We start from the raw sequence: 18,005 nt of genomic DNA, 5'->3' as shown, positions 1-18,005 counted from the left end.
TTTCTTAGCTGGTTTCCCTGGACCACATCCCTCTTGATTTGCTTCCCAGGAGTGACAGCATACTCTGGGAATGGGCCATTGTAATGGGAGGTGTCATTTCTCAGCCTAGCTGCGAAGTTGTCCTGCCTAGGAAGACCTGTACTGGTCAGTGACTCAACCTCATTCTCTCTTCTCTCCTGACAGCCACTGAGGTGGTAACGGTCTTTGTATTCCAAGAGCCTTCGCTGCTATCCTCGCTACAGGACAATGGCCTAACAGATGTCATGCTGCATGCTCTCCTTATAAAAGATGTGAGTTTTATTATTTTTGTTACCTGTGTTCCTATAAAAGCCTCATGTTGTTGGTTTTTTTAATCTGGGAGCTGAAAGTTTTAGTAATTTTTACACTTCCCATTTTGCATTCCAGCAGTTGCTAATTTCTGGCACTGCAATCTAATTCATTTTGTAAATGAATATACTTGATAAAAGCATTTCATATAGTTCATGTTAAGTCTACTGTGCTGGCCCATTTAGGGGTTCATGGCACAGTTGGAATTGCACTTGTGCTACTTTTTCGACATATCTCCTCAGCTACTCTTTTATTCTGCTCAAATGGAGGGTGAATGTGGAAATATGTGGATTTACCGTATTTTTCGGCCTATAGGACGCACTTTTTCCCCTCCAAAAATGAAGGGGAAATGTGTGTGCATCCTATGGGGCGAATGCAGGCTTTCGCTGAAGCTTGGAGAGCGAGAGGGGTCGGTGCGCACCAACCCCTCTCGCTCTCCAGGCTTCAGGAAGCTATCCGTAAGCCTGGGGAGCCCGTGGGAGTTCCTGCAGGGCTCCCTAGGCTGCGGATAGCAGCCTGCTTGCCCGGAGCGCGGGGCGCACTGAAGCAGAGCGCCCCATGCTTCGGGCAGATATCCGCAACCTAGGGAGCCCTGCGGGAGTTCCCGCGGCGTGGGGGGGAATAAATCCCCCCTTTATTCCACCCCCCCAAAAAACCTAGGTTCGTCCTATGGGCCGGTGCATCCTATAGGGCGAAAAATGCGCCCCATTTCGTCTTTCCACTTTATTTACACTCCTGCTCAGTCAGTTCACTCTACCATTTCTTTCCAATTTCCACCTTTGAATCTCTGCTTTCCTGTTTATATTGTTTTCTCTCAACGTAGTCCCTTGAAGCTACTATTTTTCTCTCAAGTCATTCAACTCAGTTAAGAGAGTTCTCTGGCTCCTATACATAAGAATGGGTTCCCCATTCCACATAAAAATTCCTCTTTTCCCACATTGCTTTTATGCCATATCTCACTGCATTTTGTAACGTTAGGCCAAAGGTGAGCAGATGGTTGATCAGGATCTGCTGGCAGATTTGTGTGATAGGAAGCAGATTGGAAAAAGGTTCCGACTCCCAGTTCATTAAGAATAGCAGCAACAAATTGTCTTTTCCATGTAAATCAGGTACTGGGGGGAAATTCCTAGGCTCAGAATGTGCTCGGAGGCAAACTTCTTTTCAGAATTTCAAGATCTTCCATGGAGTAGCCATGATTGTGTGTGTCTCCTCTTTCTCCAAACAGCTCAAGGCGACTGACCTTGTGCTATCCTTGTGAGATAGGCTAGGCTGAGGGTTTCTGACTGGCCCAAGTTCATTCAGGGATTCTCATGGTCTCCATCTGCTAAACAACTTTGCTCCATTAGATAAACAACTTTTATCTACAAGGACATGTAGCTAGAACTAAAAAAGCAAAGTAGAACTGACAAGCCTGAAGTCTAACCACCCTTGTGTTAGGTTGTTAGGCCTCATTTGCATCAAATAATCGTTTATAAAGAAATGTTACTTTTATAGCTCAAGTGCAACTTTGTGACCCTTTTGGCATTGCGGTGCACGTCTCTCCTGACAGGTCCCAGCCACACGGGAAGTTCTGGGCTCCCTTCCTAATGTCTTCAGTGCCCTGTGCCTGAATGCCCGGGGCCTCCAATCCTTCGTTCAGTGTCAGCCTTTTGAACGCCTCTTCAAAGTGTTGCTCTCACCAGACTACCTCCCAGCAATGAGGAGGCGTCGCAGTTCAGATCCACTTGGTGAGTATCTTCCGGGGTCCATTTGTGTTGGGCATTTCTCCCTACTTGTCACCAACCTGTAGTCCAGATAAAAAGGTAAAGGTATCCCTGCCCGTACGGGCCAGTCGTGTCCGACTCTGGGGTTGCGCGCCCATCTCGCTTAAGAGGCCAGGGGCCAGCGCTGTCCGAAGACACTTCCGGGTCACGTGGCCAGCGTGACATCCCTGCTCTGGCAAGCCAGAGCCGCACACGAAAACGCCGTTTACCTTCCTGCTAGTAAGCGGTCCCTATTTATCTACTTGCACCCGGGGGTCCTTTCGAACTGCTAGGTTGGCAGACGCTGGGACCGAGCAACGGGAGCGCACCCCGCCGCGGGGATTCGAACCGCCGACCTGACGATTGGCAAGTCCTAGGCACTGAGGTTTTACCCACAGCGCCACCCACGTCCCGTGGTCCAGATAGCCATCTTCAAATATATTAAGGGCTGTCACATGGAAGAGGGAAAAGTTTGTTTTATCCTGCTCCCTGGAGACAACTAGAGGGGGTCCCCCCGTTTTAACTTTTGGAAATCGTTTTGAATTTTACTATTATCCAGTCTAATTAACAAATTAATCCTAGTGTTTTATGGCTCATATGTCGGCTCTGTTCCTAGGTGAAATTCTTATAAAGTGGACTGTTAACAACCTGTGATGAGGAATTCCCCATTTCCCTTTTGAAAACAAGCTTCTATTGTTTACCATTTCTAATAATTAAGTTGAATGGAAGTGCAGTTTTTCTGCCTCAGAATCCTACTTTCCTGATGACTCAATACAGCACCCAATGTTGTGCTGCTTGTGGTGTTTTAACATGTGAATGTGCAGCTTTCCACCTGGCATCTTTGTCTTCGCAGTGGGTGATCTTGTAATCACAGCCAGAAATTGTACTAGCAGCAAACAAAATGAGATGGCTATGAATTTGAAAGGTTTCATTCCATCATTGATGGAGCCTTAGAAATGAAATGTATTTGGCATACTTTTATCAGTTACAGCAAGAGTTGCCAATCCTTACTATTATTATTATTATTAGGAATAAAAATTTGTTAGTTTTCAATTACAGTCCAATAATAGCCTCATTATAGCAATACTAATTTATAATACAATTATTAATACCAATCATTCAAGTACTGAATTATATAATTATATAATAGCCTCATTATAGCAATACTAATTTATAATACAATTATTAATACCAATCATTCAAGTACTGAATTATATAATTTAAATTATATAATTGATTTGATGATTTGATAATTTTCTTTATTTCTGCTTTCCAAAATCTTTTTAGTGTCAATTGCATTCTGGTTATAATAATAATCCCTTATACAACATCTGCAATATTAATAACTCTAATCGTGTTGATACATTAAATGATTTTTAAATTTCAAGTGATGATCGCCAGCCATATCCTTGTTCTTGTGTGTGGCAGTGTTCAGAATGGAGGGAAGGATGGGTGTCCAATGCTGGCAGTGAAATATGGGCATGTTTAAGGAATGTGTTCTGTGTAGAAGAGGCTGAGCATGTATAAACAGAAAGTGAACAGAAGGAACATATACTACTCGGGCTGCCGTGGTTGCGTAGAAAAATAGATTATTTTGACCTGTGGGGACCCATATCTGATTCTTAAAAAGAAATGCAACCGCACTCAATCTTGAATTAGTAGCATACCCAGCCAACGGTGCTTCCATCTTGTTTGGGCAGCTTGTTTACTCACATCCAGTTCATCACGGACCTTAGACACCAGTTCGGAACCTTGGTTAACTCGTTGAAAGCAGATGTAAAGGAGAGATAGCACTGAGTGTCCAAAATCTCCAGACAGTTTTGTGTAGATTGAACCTTGTGGCATTCTGCGCGTGGAAGGCCTTTGGATGGAACAGTAACTCCACCTGCCACCTTTGTAGACCCAACTTGCAAGAAGGAGAGACCACAGTATGTCTCCTCTTTGCTCCAAACACAAGAGGCAATCCAGAAGCATATCAGGGGATCTTAGAGAATAAACAAGATCTTATTCTCACTTTCCATCTCCTATCTATGCTCACCCACAGTTTATAATAAAGACATTCGTGCCTGAAGATTAAACACCACATGTAGAAGTTGGTATTCTTGAAAATATTATGCTAACTTTTTATGAAAGCAAGTTCCAGGCTTATGGATTTGGAGATTAATAGGTGGAAAACTCACACAGTGTCTGCAAGAGAGTCATACCTAGAAATTAGCTGTTACTCCCATCTGGCCTTCTGTTATTTTCCCTTATACCTTGTTTCCCTTTCATGCAACACTCAACCTTTTTCTTTTTTTTTAAAGTTTCATTAGAATATTGAGTTATGTAGACTAAGAGGACAAAAATAAATTGTTACTTACTTGACTGGGCTGGTTTATGCCAAGTACCACAGTCCTTTATAGCTTAAATCTAATTTGCTCCCCTTTCCCGGTGTTCATTCTAGGGGACACTGCTTCCAATCTTGGAAGTGCTGTGGATGAGCTCATGAGGCACCAGCCCACACTCAAGACAGATGCTACTACAGCCATAATTAAGGTAGGAAACAGAACAGAATGGTTCCTATGCTGTTTGTGTCTCTATCTTGCCAACCTCCCAGGTTGTGCACCTAGATGTTGCCTCTTTTACACTGTTTTTTCCTGAATGCAGTCTTATTTGGAGAATAACACCCCAGACTGGTATTCTGGAAGTCCTAACAAGAACCTGTTCCATGCCAACATGCTTGTTCACTGTTCTGCAGTTACTAGAAGAAATCTGCAATCTGGGCCGAGACCCTAAATACATCTGCCAGAAGCCCTCCATTCAGAAGGCTGATGGAACAGCCACTGCTCCACCACCTCGCTCAACTCATGCAGCAGAGGAGGCCTCCAGTGAGGATGAAGAAGAGGAAGAGGTGCAAGCTATGCAGAGTTTCAATGCCACGCAGCAGAGTGAGGCAGAATCCAGCCAGCAGTGAGTAGCTGAGGCTAAAAATAACATACAGCAATCCTGTGAATGGTGGCTTGCTGCAAAGTCTAGCCTGCACTTGCTTTCTGATCAGTTTTTAAAGCTGCTTGAAAACAACCTGTATTTGAGGGTAGGGTGGGTGGGGGGGCTTGGCAAAACAACTGGGCTGCCCTTCATGTTTAGGAAGAGCACGGTGATGGTTCAAAGAACCCATTAAGTTAATTCCATGAATCCAATGGGGTCTTGTTTTTCTTCAGTGGCAATCCAACATGCCACATGGCAATTAGTTTTGAAACGGAGAGTTTCAGAGCAGCTGGAGCCGGCACGGGGTGTGTTGGGACGGGTAAGCTATACAAAAGTTACATCCCACTGGATTAGCAGAGGCTCTCTGAGTAAGCTGAAGCAACTCTCTGGATCCTAGTCAACGTGCTTCACATAACTCTCAAGGTTGCTGCATATAGCAGAAAATGTACTTGGGCAGCTGTTACCCATGTTGACTGGCAAGTACATTGTACACAGCAGAAAATGCATTTGCATAGCTCTTCGTGTGTTAGCAAAGCATGCATTTTCCTGTGTGCTATGATCACTACATTTGAGGGAAAAGCAGAATTTGAGGCAACTCATTTAGTGAAGTGTACTGTTGCAAAAAAGGAAAAAGCCCTTCATAAGAGTAAAGTTTGATTCCTTTGAGCATTTTTGGTAGAGACTGTTTGAGAAATGGTGCATTTGTTTGAGTGTATGTTGACTTCTCTTGCTGTTCATGCCTGCCTTGTGGTTTTGAATCAAGACAGGATAGGACCATGGTCATTTTACTGTTTAGCATTATTGTGATATTGACCCTTCAATACAAGGTTGCTAACATTTAATACCTGTTTGGTATTGAAGCAGGCCACAGATTCACAAATAACGCTTTAGATTCATGGTTTGCATTTGTTTATTTAGTAGGTTTACAGTGCCACACAATGAACAGAGTATCTAGGCAGTGAACATAATATAGCCAGTGAATGGTAGAGTGGGCTTCTGGATTTATAGCCCTGAGATGTGATTGAAGTGATATATTACACCAGGGGTCAGCAACCTTTTTCAGCCATGGGCCGATCCACCGTCCTTCAGACCATCTGGTGTGCCGGACTATATTTCGAAGAAAAAAATGAACAAATTCCTGTGCCCCACAAATAACCCAGAAATGCATTTTAAATAAAAGGACACATTCTACTCATGTAAAAACACGCTGATTCCTGGACCATCTGTGGGCCGGATTGAGAAGGCGATTGGGCTGCATCTGGCCCACGGGCCTTAGGTTGCCTACCCCTGTATTATACAAAGCACAATTCTAAGAAAAGAGGGTGGGTGAAGCTGTTATAAAGATCACTTGGACCACAGCAGAACCCAGAGGTGGGTTTCAGTCAAAGTGGTACTGTTAGCTTTTCTTTCTTGTTTCTGGAAGCTGATTCTTCACTTACCTATTTCCTGCCTTACATACATTTTACTCGGAAGTAAGCAGCACTGGCTTTCAGAGAAATTCACTTGCAAGTGAGAGTGGGTGGGAATATTTAATTTCCTCCTCTCAGTTCCATTCTATGCTGTGCATGTGTAATCTTCCTGCTCTCCTGGCAGGCTTAATTTTTCTCTGGGGAATGTGCTCATAATTCTATTGGCTTGTGACTAGGAGAAATTGGCTTTTGTGAGCTTATGGGTAGGGTTGGCATGCCAGTCAATTGACAGATTAGACATTATAAATTTGCTATCTGTTATCATTTGACCACAATCACATACCTCATCAAGCCACAATGGTTGAACTTACTAGCTGCCTAATTAGCACAACTGCATTTAAAACCTACTTTTTAGTTGGTTGCTGTTGCTATACTTTATTTGGTATTTTATTTCATTATGTAGTCATAGATTGATCCTGGTGTTCGGGATAAAAGCTAGAGAACAGTTCAGCGAATTCACATTTCAAATGATTGAAAGTTATAATTCACTACAGTTCTTTTTGTTTTAAATTTGGTAGTAACTTTATTATTTCATTAACAGATAATTTTGTTTTTGTAATTAGTATAAATATAAAATATGTTTATCTTTCTGTTTTTGTTCTAATTAATACTTTCACAGTTAACCACTATTTGGTCAGTTGACTAAATCTTTTTTTGATTGTTCAGATGACCAAACTTATCTGCAAGTGCTTTCTAAAAATTGCATCAACACAGAGTACTCATTGCTTTGGAGAAACTTCCAAATTATAAGTTACCAAGGACCACAACGTGGCTGGATCTTTTCAAACCTTGATAAACCTGCTTAATCCCACCACTGGGCTTTCAGATTGGCCATGTGACTAAAACATGACAGGAAGGAGCTGCTGTGAGCCTTGGGCTTGTGTTCTTCCTCTCACCTCAGAGGACACCTACAGGGTTTAGTTTCACTTCCACAAAACCTGACTTATTACATATAAATCAGAGATTGTGATTTTTAAAAACCTGTTCTGTGTAAACCAGCCAACTTCAAACCATGGACTGTGAAACTGTCTTATTTAACTAGCCCAGGGCGTGGGAAACCTGTGGCCCTCCAGATGTTATAGGACTCCGTCAACCTCAGGTAGCATGGCCCAGTGGTCGGGTATGATAGGGGCTGGAGTGCAGCAACATGTAGTGCAACCACAGGTTCCTCAATCCTGTTTTTACACAGGTTCCTCATTCCTGTTTTACACCATGATACCTGGTTCATAGGACATGATAAGCCAGGTTTTGTGGAAAGTGAAACTAAATTCTCCCAGCCATGTAGTAAGTGGTGTGTGAATTGTGTTTCCCCTCCTAAATGTGGTAGAACCCTAGAAACATGATGCTTCCAGGTACCTTCTGTTTTTACTAGAGTTTTATGTTTGATTGTTTTACAGAGAAGAGACTTGGGCTGTGGTCTTTTGCAGACTTACAAGGGAGTGAGAACAATTTTACTCAGTAGAACATACACTATAAGTAAACATTCATAGGATCAGTCTGCTTTCTTTAGCTCTGCCTCATGATTGTGTAGATGCTGAGGAATAATTTTTATCACTAAAATGTGTTTCTGGTGACTAGTATTCTGTACTTAATGTGTTTTGTTGTGAGTATGACATAGATTGAGGAAAGTCTGTAGCTGAGCTCGTGAAATCTAGTCTGCTGACTGTTTACAGGTAGAATGCTGAGATCTTGGCAAAACCGGTTATAGAGAAGGTCCCTGAGCCAATACATATTTCATCGAACTGGTTTTGAGCAATGATTGCATTAGTTCTTGGGACAAGGAGCCCCCTATTGCACTAGCAAAGGGCAGGATTACATTTGGGGTGGATGGAGGGTCGCCTTGAACATTTTTGGCATAGTTTTGCTTGCTCCCTGGCACCCTGATCCCAGCTGCGCTGAAGGCCTTACTCAGAGACTCTTGGCTCTGCAATGCTTTGGCAAGCTCTGCAGCAGCTTCTGAGTGCCTGCCAGCTGTTTCTTTGTAAACTTCTGAACTCTGAAGTTTCCTGTCTATGGGGTTTCTTAACCCCATAAACTCCTGGCTATGTGGTACTTTGTATGTGTGCCATATGCTGGGTAATGCCGCGGGGGAAATGAGAGAGGAGTAGTTGCGGTCCTGCACTGAGAGCCTGCTGGCCCCGAGATGGCATGATGCTTTGCAGAGTGGGTGGGTGGAGGAAGAATGTTCAGGCACTGGGAAAAAGTTTGCCCTGGCAGTTCTGGTTTATAGGGAGTTTTCTGGCTTAAGAAGCTCTGGATCCAGTTGTTTGCTGGCTTGAAGATCCTTGTTTAGAGTAGACTGTTTTGAATTAAGCATTTGTTTCTTTGTATTGCCTTAGTTGAGAACAGACCTGTGTGCGTGGCGGTTTAGAAACAGTTAAACTTCCTTCTAGTTTCAGGGAGGCAGCCATGTTTCTTCTGGCCAAACTTGCAGGGCCGGATTTCCTTTTGGCTTGCTTGCTGCCATGTGGCAGGTGCCTGGTGCAGACTGGAGAGGTCCCAGTATCCTCCACTTTTCTTTCCCCCCCGCCCATCCACCCCAAGCATTTTGCCTGGCCCCTCCTTGCCTGTGTCAGACTTCTCTTTCTTCTCTTCCTTCTCCGACCAAACCTTGCACCGAGCATGCTCTTTACGTCACTGCCCAACTGTTCCCTCCCCTCCTCCTCCTCCTCCCCAGCTCCATTTTGCTGCAGAACTCCATGGCGCCTGGCAGTCGACCATTCATGGCCCCTGCCACATTCCCATCTTTAATCCAATTTGAGGCCAGCAGCCAAGATGGGCAGCACAGTTATCCCCCTCCTTTTGCCTTTTTCTGGTGTCTCCTCAATGCTGGTATCTTTTGTCACCATGATGCAATCTGGACTGCTTCAGGCGCGGTTTTGCCGCAGTCCTGGCGCAGGGCTGCCCTCTGGAATTTTTGTTGTTGTTGGAAGAGAACGATGGTACTTCTGTTCTCCCAGTTTATCTTTTTGGGAAACAGCTTTGCATAAAACCTGGGATGTGGGAGCTGGATATTGCGCGTCTAGGACTAAGAAAGGTGAGCAAAAAATGTGATAGTGTCTTTCGTGCGGTTGCCCTCTGATAAATTTGATTGGGAGCTGGGGGAGAATACTGTAAGGGGACCGCAAGCTGAGCAGCTAGCTCACATATATACAACCCAAAATCGAGTGTCTGGAGGCCTGTATTGAACAATATGGTTGCAGTAATGGGCTTTTTTCCCCCCCTCTAGGGTGGTCGGGACAGAAGAACGGATACCAATCCCACTCATGGACTACATCCTTAATGTGGTAAGTTCTCTATTAGTGGGTGGTCCTTGAGGGATACCTTGGCAGGATTGGCTTCAGTGTGTCTAGGGCAGGGGTCAGCAAGGTTTAACTTGCCTGGGCGAGATGGGTCCCGCGGAGATCCCTCTGTGGGCCGGATTGCGCGCCCGTGTGAGCTTACGCCCCCATGATTTTTGGTGTCTGCGCATGTGCAGACGCAGTATTCGGTGCCACGGAAGCGAGTCCCCACGCTGCACCAGTTTAGCGCAGCACGTGAGCAGGCAGCTAAGTTTGGCGGCAACTCATGGGCCGGTCAAACGACCTCCGTGGGCCACTTCCAGCCCATGGGCCTTAAGTTGCTGACCCCTGGTCTAGGGAGATATTCAGGCACCCCCAGCTCTTTTGGCTGACACCTTTTTTGTCTCCAGCCTCACATGCCATGTTGTTAGAATGAATTTGTATGGCTCTTGTAGCCACAGTTTTGTCACTCAGTAATGCTTCCTGAACTTGCTTGGTGTTGGTCTTATTTAAAGACACAAATACATGTTCAAAATAGCAATATTTTATCATTTTTTTCCAGCTATAGAATTATTTTAAGAGGTAGGAGTTTGAGCATGTAATATTCACTTTCTTAACATATCAGTTAAATAAAAAAAAGATACTGCAGGTTTGCTGATTATCTGCAGGGAGAGTGTGGTGTCCTTTTAATTAAACCTGGAATGTCAAAGTAAACTTTGCTTTACTGATTGCTTTTTTTGGAGCAGCTAGCCTTGGAACCCATCTATCACAGGGTTGTGAGGATATTGGACCAAGAAAACACTCCTTCTTTGGCTTTAAGTAGTTGCCTCTTGAAAGATGGGTGAATTTGGATTTAGAGAGTGTGTCATAGAATCTAAGAAACTATGGAGTTGAGAGCTCTCCATGCTTCACTCTCCATTTGGCCTTGGTCTGGGTGTAGGCTACCCAACCTTTTGTTTTTGTATGAAGTGTTGATTATTTTCTTCCCTACCCTCCTTCTTCTGTCTCCCAGATGAAATTTGTGGAGTCCATCCTCAGCAACAATACAACAGATGACCATTGTCAGGAGTTTGTGAATCAGAAGGGCCTGCTGCCCCTAGTCACCATCTTGGGCCTGCCCAACCTGCCTATAGACTTCCCCACCTCAGCAGCCTGCCAAGCTGTGGCTGGAGTCTGCAAATCCATATTGGTAAGGAGGAGAATACAACATTTCCCTTTCCAGAAGGTAATTATCACTGCCATCAAGTTGGAAGTACACACAAGCCTCTGGAAATCCTACTCTTTAACTCCTACTCCCCCCCCCCCCAAAATGCATCTCCTAGACGTTCCTGTTGACTGTGTCATTACAGCAAACAGGTCATATTTTTGAAGGGCTAAGAAGCTCTTTAATTGGAGATAGAGCTTTTTGAGAAATGTAGCTTGGCAGAGGACCTCTGCACCTCTCCCAGCATTCGTTGTGGTCATGTGCATAATTTTAGTGTATTGCCAGAGAAGGGCCAGTGTCTCAAGACTCTGTCACCTGGATGGAGTTGTAGAACTCTTTTGTAGGAGCATGGGAAACCTGTAGAATACGGTACCAGCTGAAGAATTGTGTTTCCTAAGAATCTCAGCTTTTTATTTGATTTCACTGACTGGGGTGGAGTTGGGAGAGCAGCAACAATTTTATGGTTTAAAGAAACGTTTTGAGGGTAAAACCTCAAATCAGAAGGGCTAGGATAACGTTTCTGGGGAACAGAGCTTTAACATTCTGTTATAGCTCTTGGCTATTCCATATGATTTTCAGAAGCAGAATAATTTATGCTTCAACAGTTTAAACTGCATGATTATGCAAAACAAACCCTGCTGATTTGCTTGGGTTCCAGAATTTATACCAATTGCAAAGTTCAGCTTTTGGGGTTGCGGAACTTGGGCTATGTTGTTACAGAATGCTTAGTTTCTTTTTAGGACAGAGGCCACTCAGCCTTAACTGGTTCTTCTGATGAAACATTTTACTTTAGTTTAAAAGAGCAGCCTGTTCTCTAGAAGAAGCCAGGAATTAGTTGAAGCAATTAAAAGATGTCCAACGGTGACAGTGGTTCCATGTGGTGGCAGCTCCACATTTTGGCGTGTGCAGTAGTATTCATAAACTGGTCATCATGTGGATCTCAATTGCATGAAGTCTCTGCCGGGGCTTAATTTGTGCCAGAACTCACTAAGCTGCAGCCTCATTGTCTGTTGGTTTAGAGTTCATTTCCTTCAGACACTGCACACATCAAGAATGGCCCTAGTGGCCCTAGATCAGAAATGACTGTTTGGAAACAGACTTGAGGCATAGCATTTTCCCCTTAGAAATTAAGACTGGTCTTTTATGCTGCTCCTGCTCTGGTTAAACTGATCAAGGAATAATAAACTTTAGGTGACCAGAACTACTACTTGATCAAAAGCAATTTTAGAGCCTTTTGATGAAATTGCTCCTCAGGCAAATCCGCTGATGTTGCATCACCACACGATATAGATGCAATGATCAAGGAAGTAAAAAAATCAACAAACCAGTTACTGTAGTTTTAGTAGCAGTGCCAAAAACCTTCTTAATCCTCAAAGCAATACAAACCAAAGCCAGTTTTTCCTAGATAAGCACTGTCAAATTGGTTCCATAGATAGACTTCTTACTTTCAGCAAAATAACCAACAATTTTTCATTTTCCAGCTTTGCATATAGAAGCTTAAAATAACAAAAGCATTGAGTTAGTGTTCTCGGCTGATGCTGATTAGCAAATGTACAGCTGCTAATTCACGTTCATTCTTTTATAGTGTCTGTCCAGGTGACATAGTCGGGCTGTCAAGGCTTCCCTGTATAAACTCTGAGCAATGATGCAGGGCCACCACATATAAAAGTTTAGTAGTAATATACACACTGCTGGAAAGACTCTGCCTATTCCCTCCCCTCAAACAATGCTTGGTGAGGGTTGCAGGGAAAGCAAACAACACCCTTACCATCCTATTTGTTTGCTATGATCTATTGCTTACAAGTCTTTGTAGTCTCAAATAGGCTGTGGCCTCCACTTCATTGAAACCCAGTTCTTCACTTTAACATTCAACATTTGCTTGCAGTGACTGTTGATACGTTCATAAGTGTTGCTTGTCTCCAAAAGACCTGGCAAGTGACATGGTACTTGATTCCTGGATCTCAGGCCATATTAGAACATAAGAGGAATCCTTGTGGCCCAGAGTCCAGCACTCTGTTTTCACAGTGGCCAACCAGATGCCATCCAGTTTGGGTTAGTTTAGAGCATGTGTCAACTGCATGAAACCAAGGTGTTTTATTGGATGTGTGCTGGAGAAAGAGGCTTTGTGCATTCATAGAAACAAGACAAAGCTAAATCAATCAGTACTTTAAATGCTGACTGGTGAATAAGCTGTGGCAGCACCTTATACAGCCTTCTGGTGTTCAGCAATCCATGGTAGCGACACTTCCTTGAAGCTCTGGGTATAATGTCATGCTCGGCTTCTGGATGTTGGAAGGCCTTTTTATGCAGAAGATGTGCATTTATAATAGCGCTTACTGACATGCAGTTGTGTCGGGTCATTCTCAGCACTTGCTGTTTTGTTCTGAGAATATGTGTGCCCATTTGCATACCCATATCATTCCACATGCCCACAATCTCCCACCATCTTTGCTTCATTCAGTGTGCCAATATTACAGGCTTTCTTACCTTGCAACCTGTTTCTAGATCCATGATTAGCCCAATCATCACATTCATTTCTCTTCAGGAAGGCCAGTTTAACTTTGACAGTTGAGGAGTGGTAATAATTAAACTTGGAAACCCACAGAGTTTACTTGGAGCAGTGAACTTTAGGGGTTTTGTTTTTCTCATTCAGTGTACCTGACGTGCTATAACTTTTTGTAGACACCTGAAGGCAGTCCTGTTTGGGGAAGCTTTTAATGTTTGGTGTTTTGTTGTGCTCCTCTATATTTTGCTGGAAGCCGCCCAGAGTGGTTGGGGCAACCCAGTCAGATGGGCTAGGAACAAGAAATAAGTTATCGTTGTTGTTGTCATTGTTGTTGTTATTATCTACATAGCACCACTTTTCTTACCAGGTCCACTTCTGCCAATCTAAGCAATACCTAAACAGATCAAGGGACCAAAAAGGTCATGTATCAAGGATGCTGTTGTGGCATGAGTTTAAACATCTGTCCCATCAGGGATAAAACCACATAATTTAGATTACCGTGTTCTTTGCAGGAGCTCAACATCTCTATTAGTTTGAGCAGGCAGTGATCAATATGCTGTGATCTCTTGACTTGGGGAAACCACATCTGAACTGTAATATGATCAGCTACTGCTCTTCTAATTCTGTCATGGTAGCTTAGTGGGTGGGTTTGGAGTGCGAGTCTGAGCACTTGTTGCTTAGCCTTGTGTGGGCTAGTGAGTAAGCTGGTGGTACTAGCTTGATTAGTGGGGAAACATTATCTGTATTTAGCCTTAAGTCACTAAATGTTAACAATGTGGCCTTAACAGCTAGAAAAGTTTCCAATATTTCCCTGAGAGAAAGTGATGAATACCTTCTGAGTGCTGCTAGGTATTCAGTAATCCACAGGCCACTACTGTAAAATGAACATCCTGAACCAGAGATTGGTATAGTGGGTGGTTTTGAGGCAGAGATCTGCACTTACTGAGCCTTGTTTAATGGATGTCATTATTTATCTTTTCTACCTTAGACGCTATCTCATGAACCGAAGGTCCTGCAGGAAGGCCTGCTCCAGCTGGACTCCATCCTGTCTTCCCTGGAGCCTCTACACCGGCCCATTGAGGCGCCTGGTGGCTCGGTCCTGCTGCGGGAGTTGGCATGTGCTGGCAATGTGGCTGATGCCACCCTCTCAGCCCAGGCCACACCCTTACTTCATGCCCTGACAGCTGCCCATGCTTACATCATGATGTTCGTACATACCTGCCGGGTAGGACAGGTAAGAGCAACCCCCACACCTTGTTAATGACCCACCTGGTCTGGCCGCTGCTTTCTGTCAGCAGAATGTAGTCCAGGCACTTAACAGAGAGCAATCTCTTTTATTACAGAGTGAGATCAGAGCCATCTCGGTAAACCAATGGGGTTCCCAGTTGGGCCTGAGTGTGCTGAGCAAGTTGAGCCAACTCTACTGTTCCCTGGTATGGGAAAGCACGGTGCTGCTGTCACTATGTACACCAAACAGGTATGGAGCATGTGGTGGTTGAGAGGCTTGGGCTTGGCAGTGGTGGACAGTTTTATCATTTACTCTCAGAATTTGAAATCAGTAGCAGCCAGGTTAATGTCTTCCAAGAAGTCATTTGGCAGACAAGAATTTTGAGGGCTGAAGAGAGCTAAATGTCTTAGTCTTGTTCAAATGCATGCCTTCCTTGGGTCCCTTAAGGAGTTTATGTGTAACATAATATGGTCAAGTAGAAGCCATTAGTACATGCTCCCTTGGCAAGCAAAGGCTACAAGGAGCTTTCTCTTGTCCATCATACCTAGAGTCAGTTTCTTGGGGAAAACTCATCTGTAGATTAAGTGAACTTTGACCCAGATTCCATTTAGCAGCTTTGGAGCACACTCAGCAATTTCAGTTCTTATTTAGCCAGACTTGTTCAATCATTCTAAAAGCTGATGTGGCTAAAATGATCAAAAGCATGGGAGGAACACGCAAGAATCCAGATGGAAATGTGGAGAGGGCTTCATCTAGCCCAAGGAGCATAAACAGCTCAGCACTGACTAGAGAGATGTCTGTGATCCTTCATTTCTGTGCCCCATGCGTGAAGGGTAGTGCATCCCCTTGCTCCATATTGCTAAATGTTTTTCTACGGTGCTGTAGGCTAACGTGCCCTGCCAGATGAGTGCCACCTGTGGCTGTGTCTTACCTTTCCATGCTTGCAGTTTGCCTTCAGGTTGTGAATTTGGCCAAGCTGATATGCAGAAGCTGGTGCCGAAAGAAGAGAAAGCAGCCCCCAATTCCACCCAGGGAGCCAAAAAAGCAGGTACGAGTGGGAAGCAGGATCCTTATCCTGGACATACTGAATACTGTGGCATCTCTAGAGGAACTTTGATTTTGTGGTACCTATGCAGTGCAACATGAGCATGGTTGTAGAAGATATATTTTGTAGTTCAGTCGCTATATATACTACATGTCAAAATATAAACACCCTCCAAGGCATACTCTGTGTGATCATAAAACGCTGATTACATTTTACACATTATTCAGGGCTACAAAACAGAGGTCTTTGGCAGGGTGAGCACAATTGACCTAACGAAGGGTATTGCATGCTGTAGCATCAGTGCACTACTAATATTTCTGTGATTTCAAACTTCACTGTCTGAGCTGCAGTCAAAACTTTGGTGTATCAACTGAGATTGCCCTGAAGGTTTTTGGTGGAAAACTAAAAGTTTTAATGTGTGATATTTTAATGTATTTTTAATCTTGGTTGGAAGCTGCCCAGAGTGGCTGGGGAAACCCAGCCAGATGGGCGGGGTACAAATAATAAATTATTATTATTATTAAAAGCCCCCTGGTGCCATCTGAATTAGTAAATTGTGTGTGTGTGTGTGTGTGTGTGTGTGTGTGTGTAAAAATATATAATAAAACTAGTGTGGCCCCTGGGGGAGTATGACCCTAACAACCCATTTAAGTTTGACACCCCTGCCCTTCCATGTGCCCTTTGTTGTCCAGTCCAGTTCCTGATTCTCTTGGCTCTAAAGTACTTCCTTGAAATGACCATGTTGTAAGATGCAGACCTTTTTGAACCAGTGGGCACATTTGGAATTTTGAGGATGTTGTGGATGCCAGTCACAAGATAGTTGCTGTGGGTGTAACGTTTAACACAAAATGTTTGCCACATCTGAAGGAGTAGGAGGGAAATATATAGATAAAAAAAAGACAGAACCACAGAATTATGTGAGCATGCCCCTCCCCAGTCAGTGTGGGAAGGAAGACATCTAGATCCATCATTGATGTGCTCGGTCACAGAAGCTCTTCGCATCTTTCCTCTGGTATCCAGTGACATGTACATGCTTAAGGTGGCATGTTCAGTGTTGAAGAGGCTGAACCAGTCAGGGCAAACAGGCGCTCATAAGGAAGAGCAAGACATGTCTCGTGCATCATGAATATTTAAGGATTATTTACTGAGACCTTTTGTGGTGCCATAGGAGGTACCAGTGAACACACTGGCATCTGCTGGCACCATGTTGGAGGCCCCAATGTAAAAAAATAATTAAGTCCCTTTCCAAACTCCTAAACTCAACTGATAGAGCTACATTCTTCAGTGATTGCTTTACCAAGGACCTTTTGTCTGCACATTTGAATTTATGGACTCTCGGTACCTCCTAAGTAGAATTGTGGAAAATAGGTTGGCAGAACCAGGTTTCCAAGTGATCTTGACTTAGAACTGGAAGAATACAAAACTAGTAATTTAACATGATTCTTCTTGCAGATGGTGAATCGGAAGTAGTGGCAGCTGGGAGCATGGAAGCCTCTGCTCAAGGCCTGCTAGAAGGAATTGGCCTGGATGGTGACACACTGGCACCAATGGAAACAGATGAGCCCAGTTCCTCTGATCCCAAGGGGAAGTCAAAGATCACTCCAGCCATGGCAGCCAGGATCAAACAGATCAAGCCCCTCTTGTCAGGTGAGAGCAGGAGAATATTGGGGGTGGTTAAGAAAAGAGACAAGAGCTTAAGCAGAATATGCAGCTGGGGGTCAAAAATTCTTTGTATGCTATTTTGCTCCTTGTTTTCCTTTTTATGCTGAAGTACAAAGAGAAGGCACTGGAATATGACATGTCCCTTCCTTTACTGAAGCTATAAGATGTGTTAGGTTTTGGGTACCCTTTTTAAGAAATAAAGAATAAAGTATGTCTCTGGAGCTACAGAATTGATTTCATGCTCTCACTGTGGACACTGCTTCTTGGCCAGAGGAGTAAGAACAACTGTTACAGACCTCAGAACATACTTAGGTGGCGGTGGAAGCTGCAATGTACAAAACGATTCCTGCTGCTCCTCAGAGAAGGAAGAGAGGGGTGGCGGTGACAGAGGACAGAGGCAGCAGTGTGCAGAAGACTGACTCATGGCTTCAGTTGTCTCTACATGAGTGCAGTTGTCTCTATGGGAGACGAGAAATAAGAACTTGAGCTCTTAATGCAGGATGGCAAACATGACTGACAGGCATTACTGAAACCTGGCGGGATGAGTCTCATGACTGAAATGTAGAAATTGAGG

At 43.9% G+C, this 18,005-nt stretch overlaps 1 protein-coding gene across 5 annotated transcripts in view; it reads left to right on the top strand.

The window, feature by feature from the left end:
* The window catches only part of HUWE1 (HECT, UBA and WWE domain containing E3 ubiquitin protein ligase 1), a 96,265-nt gene that overhangs the window by 36,492 nt on the left and 41,768 nt on the right, over positions 1-18,005 (top strand). For 3 of the 5 annotated variants that reach the window (XM_083482695.1, XM_083482694.1, XM_083482693.1), the window contains exons 20-29: positions 184-290; positions 1,877-2,054; positions 4,513-4,604; positions 4,807-5,018; positions 9,735-9,792; positions 10,799-10,975; positions 14,485-14,730; positions 14,840-14,973; positions 15,672-15,772; positions 17,222-17,416. In XM_083482695.1, the coding sequence (XP_083338821.1) occupies positions 184-290; positions 1,877-2,054; positions 4,513-4,604; positions 4,807-5,018; positions 9,735-9,792; positions 10,799-10,975; positions 14,485-14,730; positions 14,840-14,973; positions 15,672-15,772; positions 17,222-17,416 (1,500 nt within the window). Of the gene's footprint in view, positions 1-183; positions 291-1,876; positions 2,055-4,512; positions 4,605-4,806; positions 5,019-9,734; positions 9,793-10,798; positions 11,012-14,484; positions 14,731-14,839; positions 14,974-15,671; positions 15,773-17,221; positions 17,417-18,005 lie in introns of all 5 variants that reach the window. The other 2 variants (XM_083482692.1, XM_083482691.1) reach the window with 1 other exon arrangement.

This window comes from Podarcis liolepis, assembly GCF_965112155.1.
Source record: "Podarcis liolepis genome assembly, chromosome: 17".
In the NCBI taxonomy this organism is placed as follows: Eukaryota; Metazoa; Chordata; class Lepidosauria; order Squamata; family Lacertidae; genus Podarcis; species Podarcis liolepis.
This window is presented reverse-complemented; position numbering and strand designations above follow the sequence as displayed.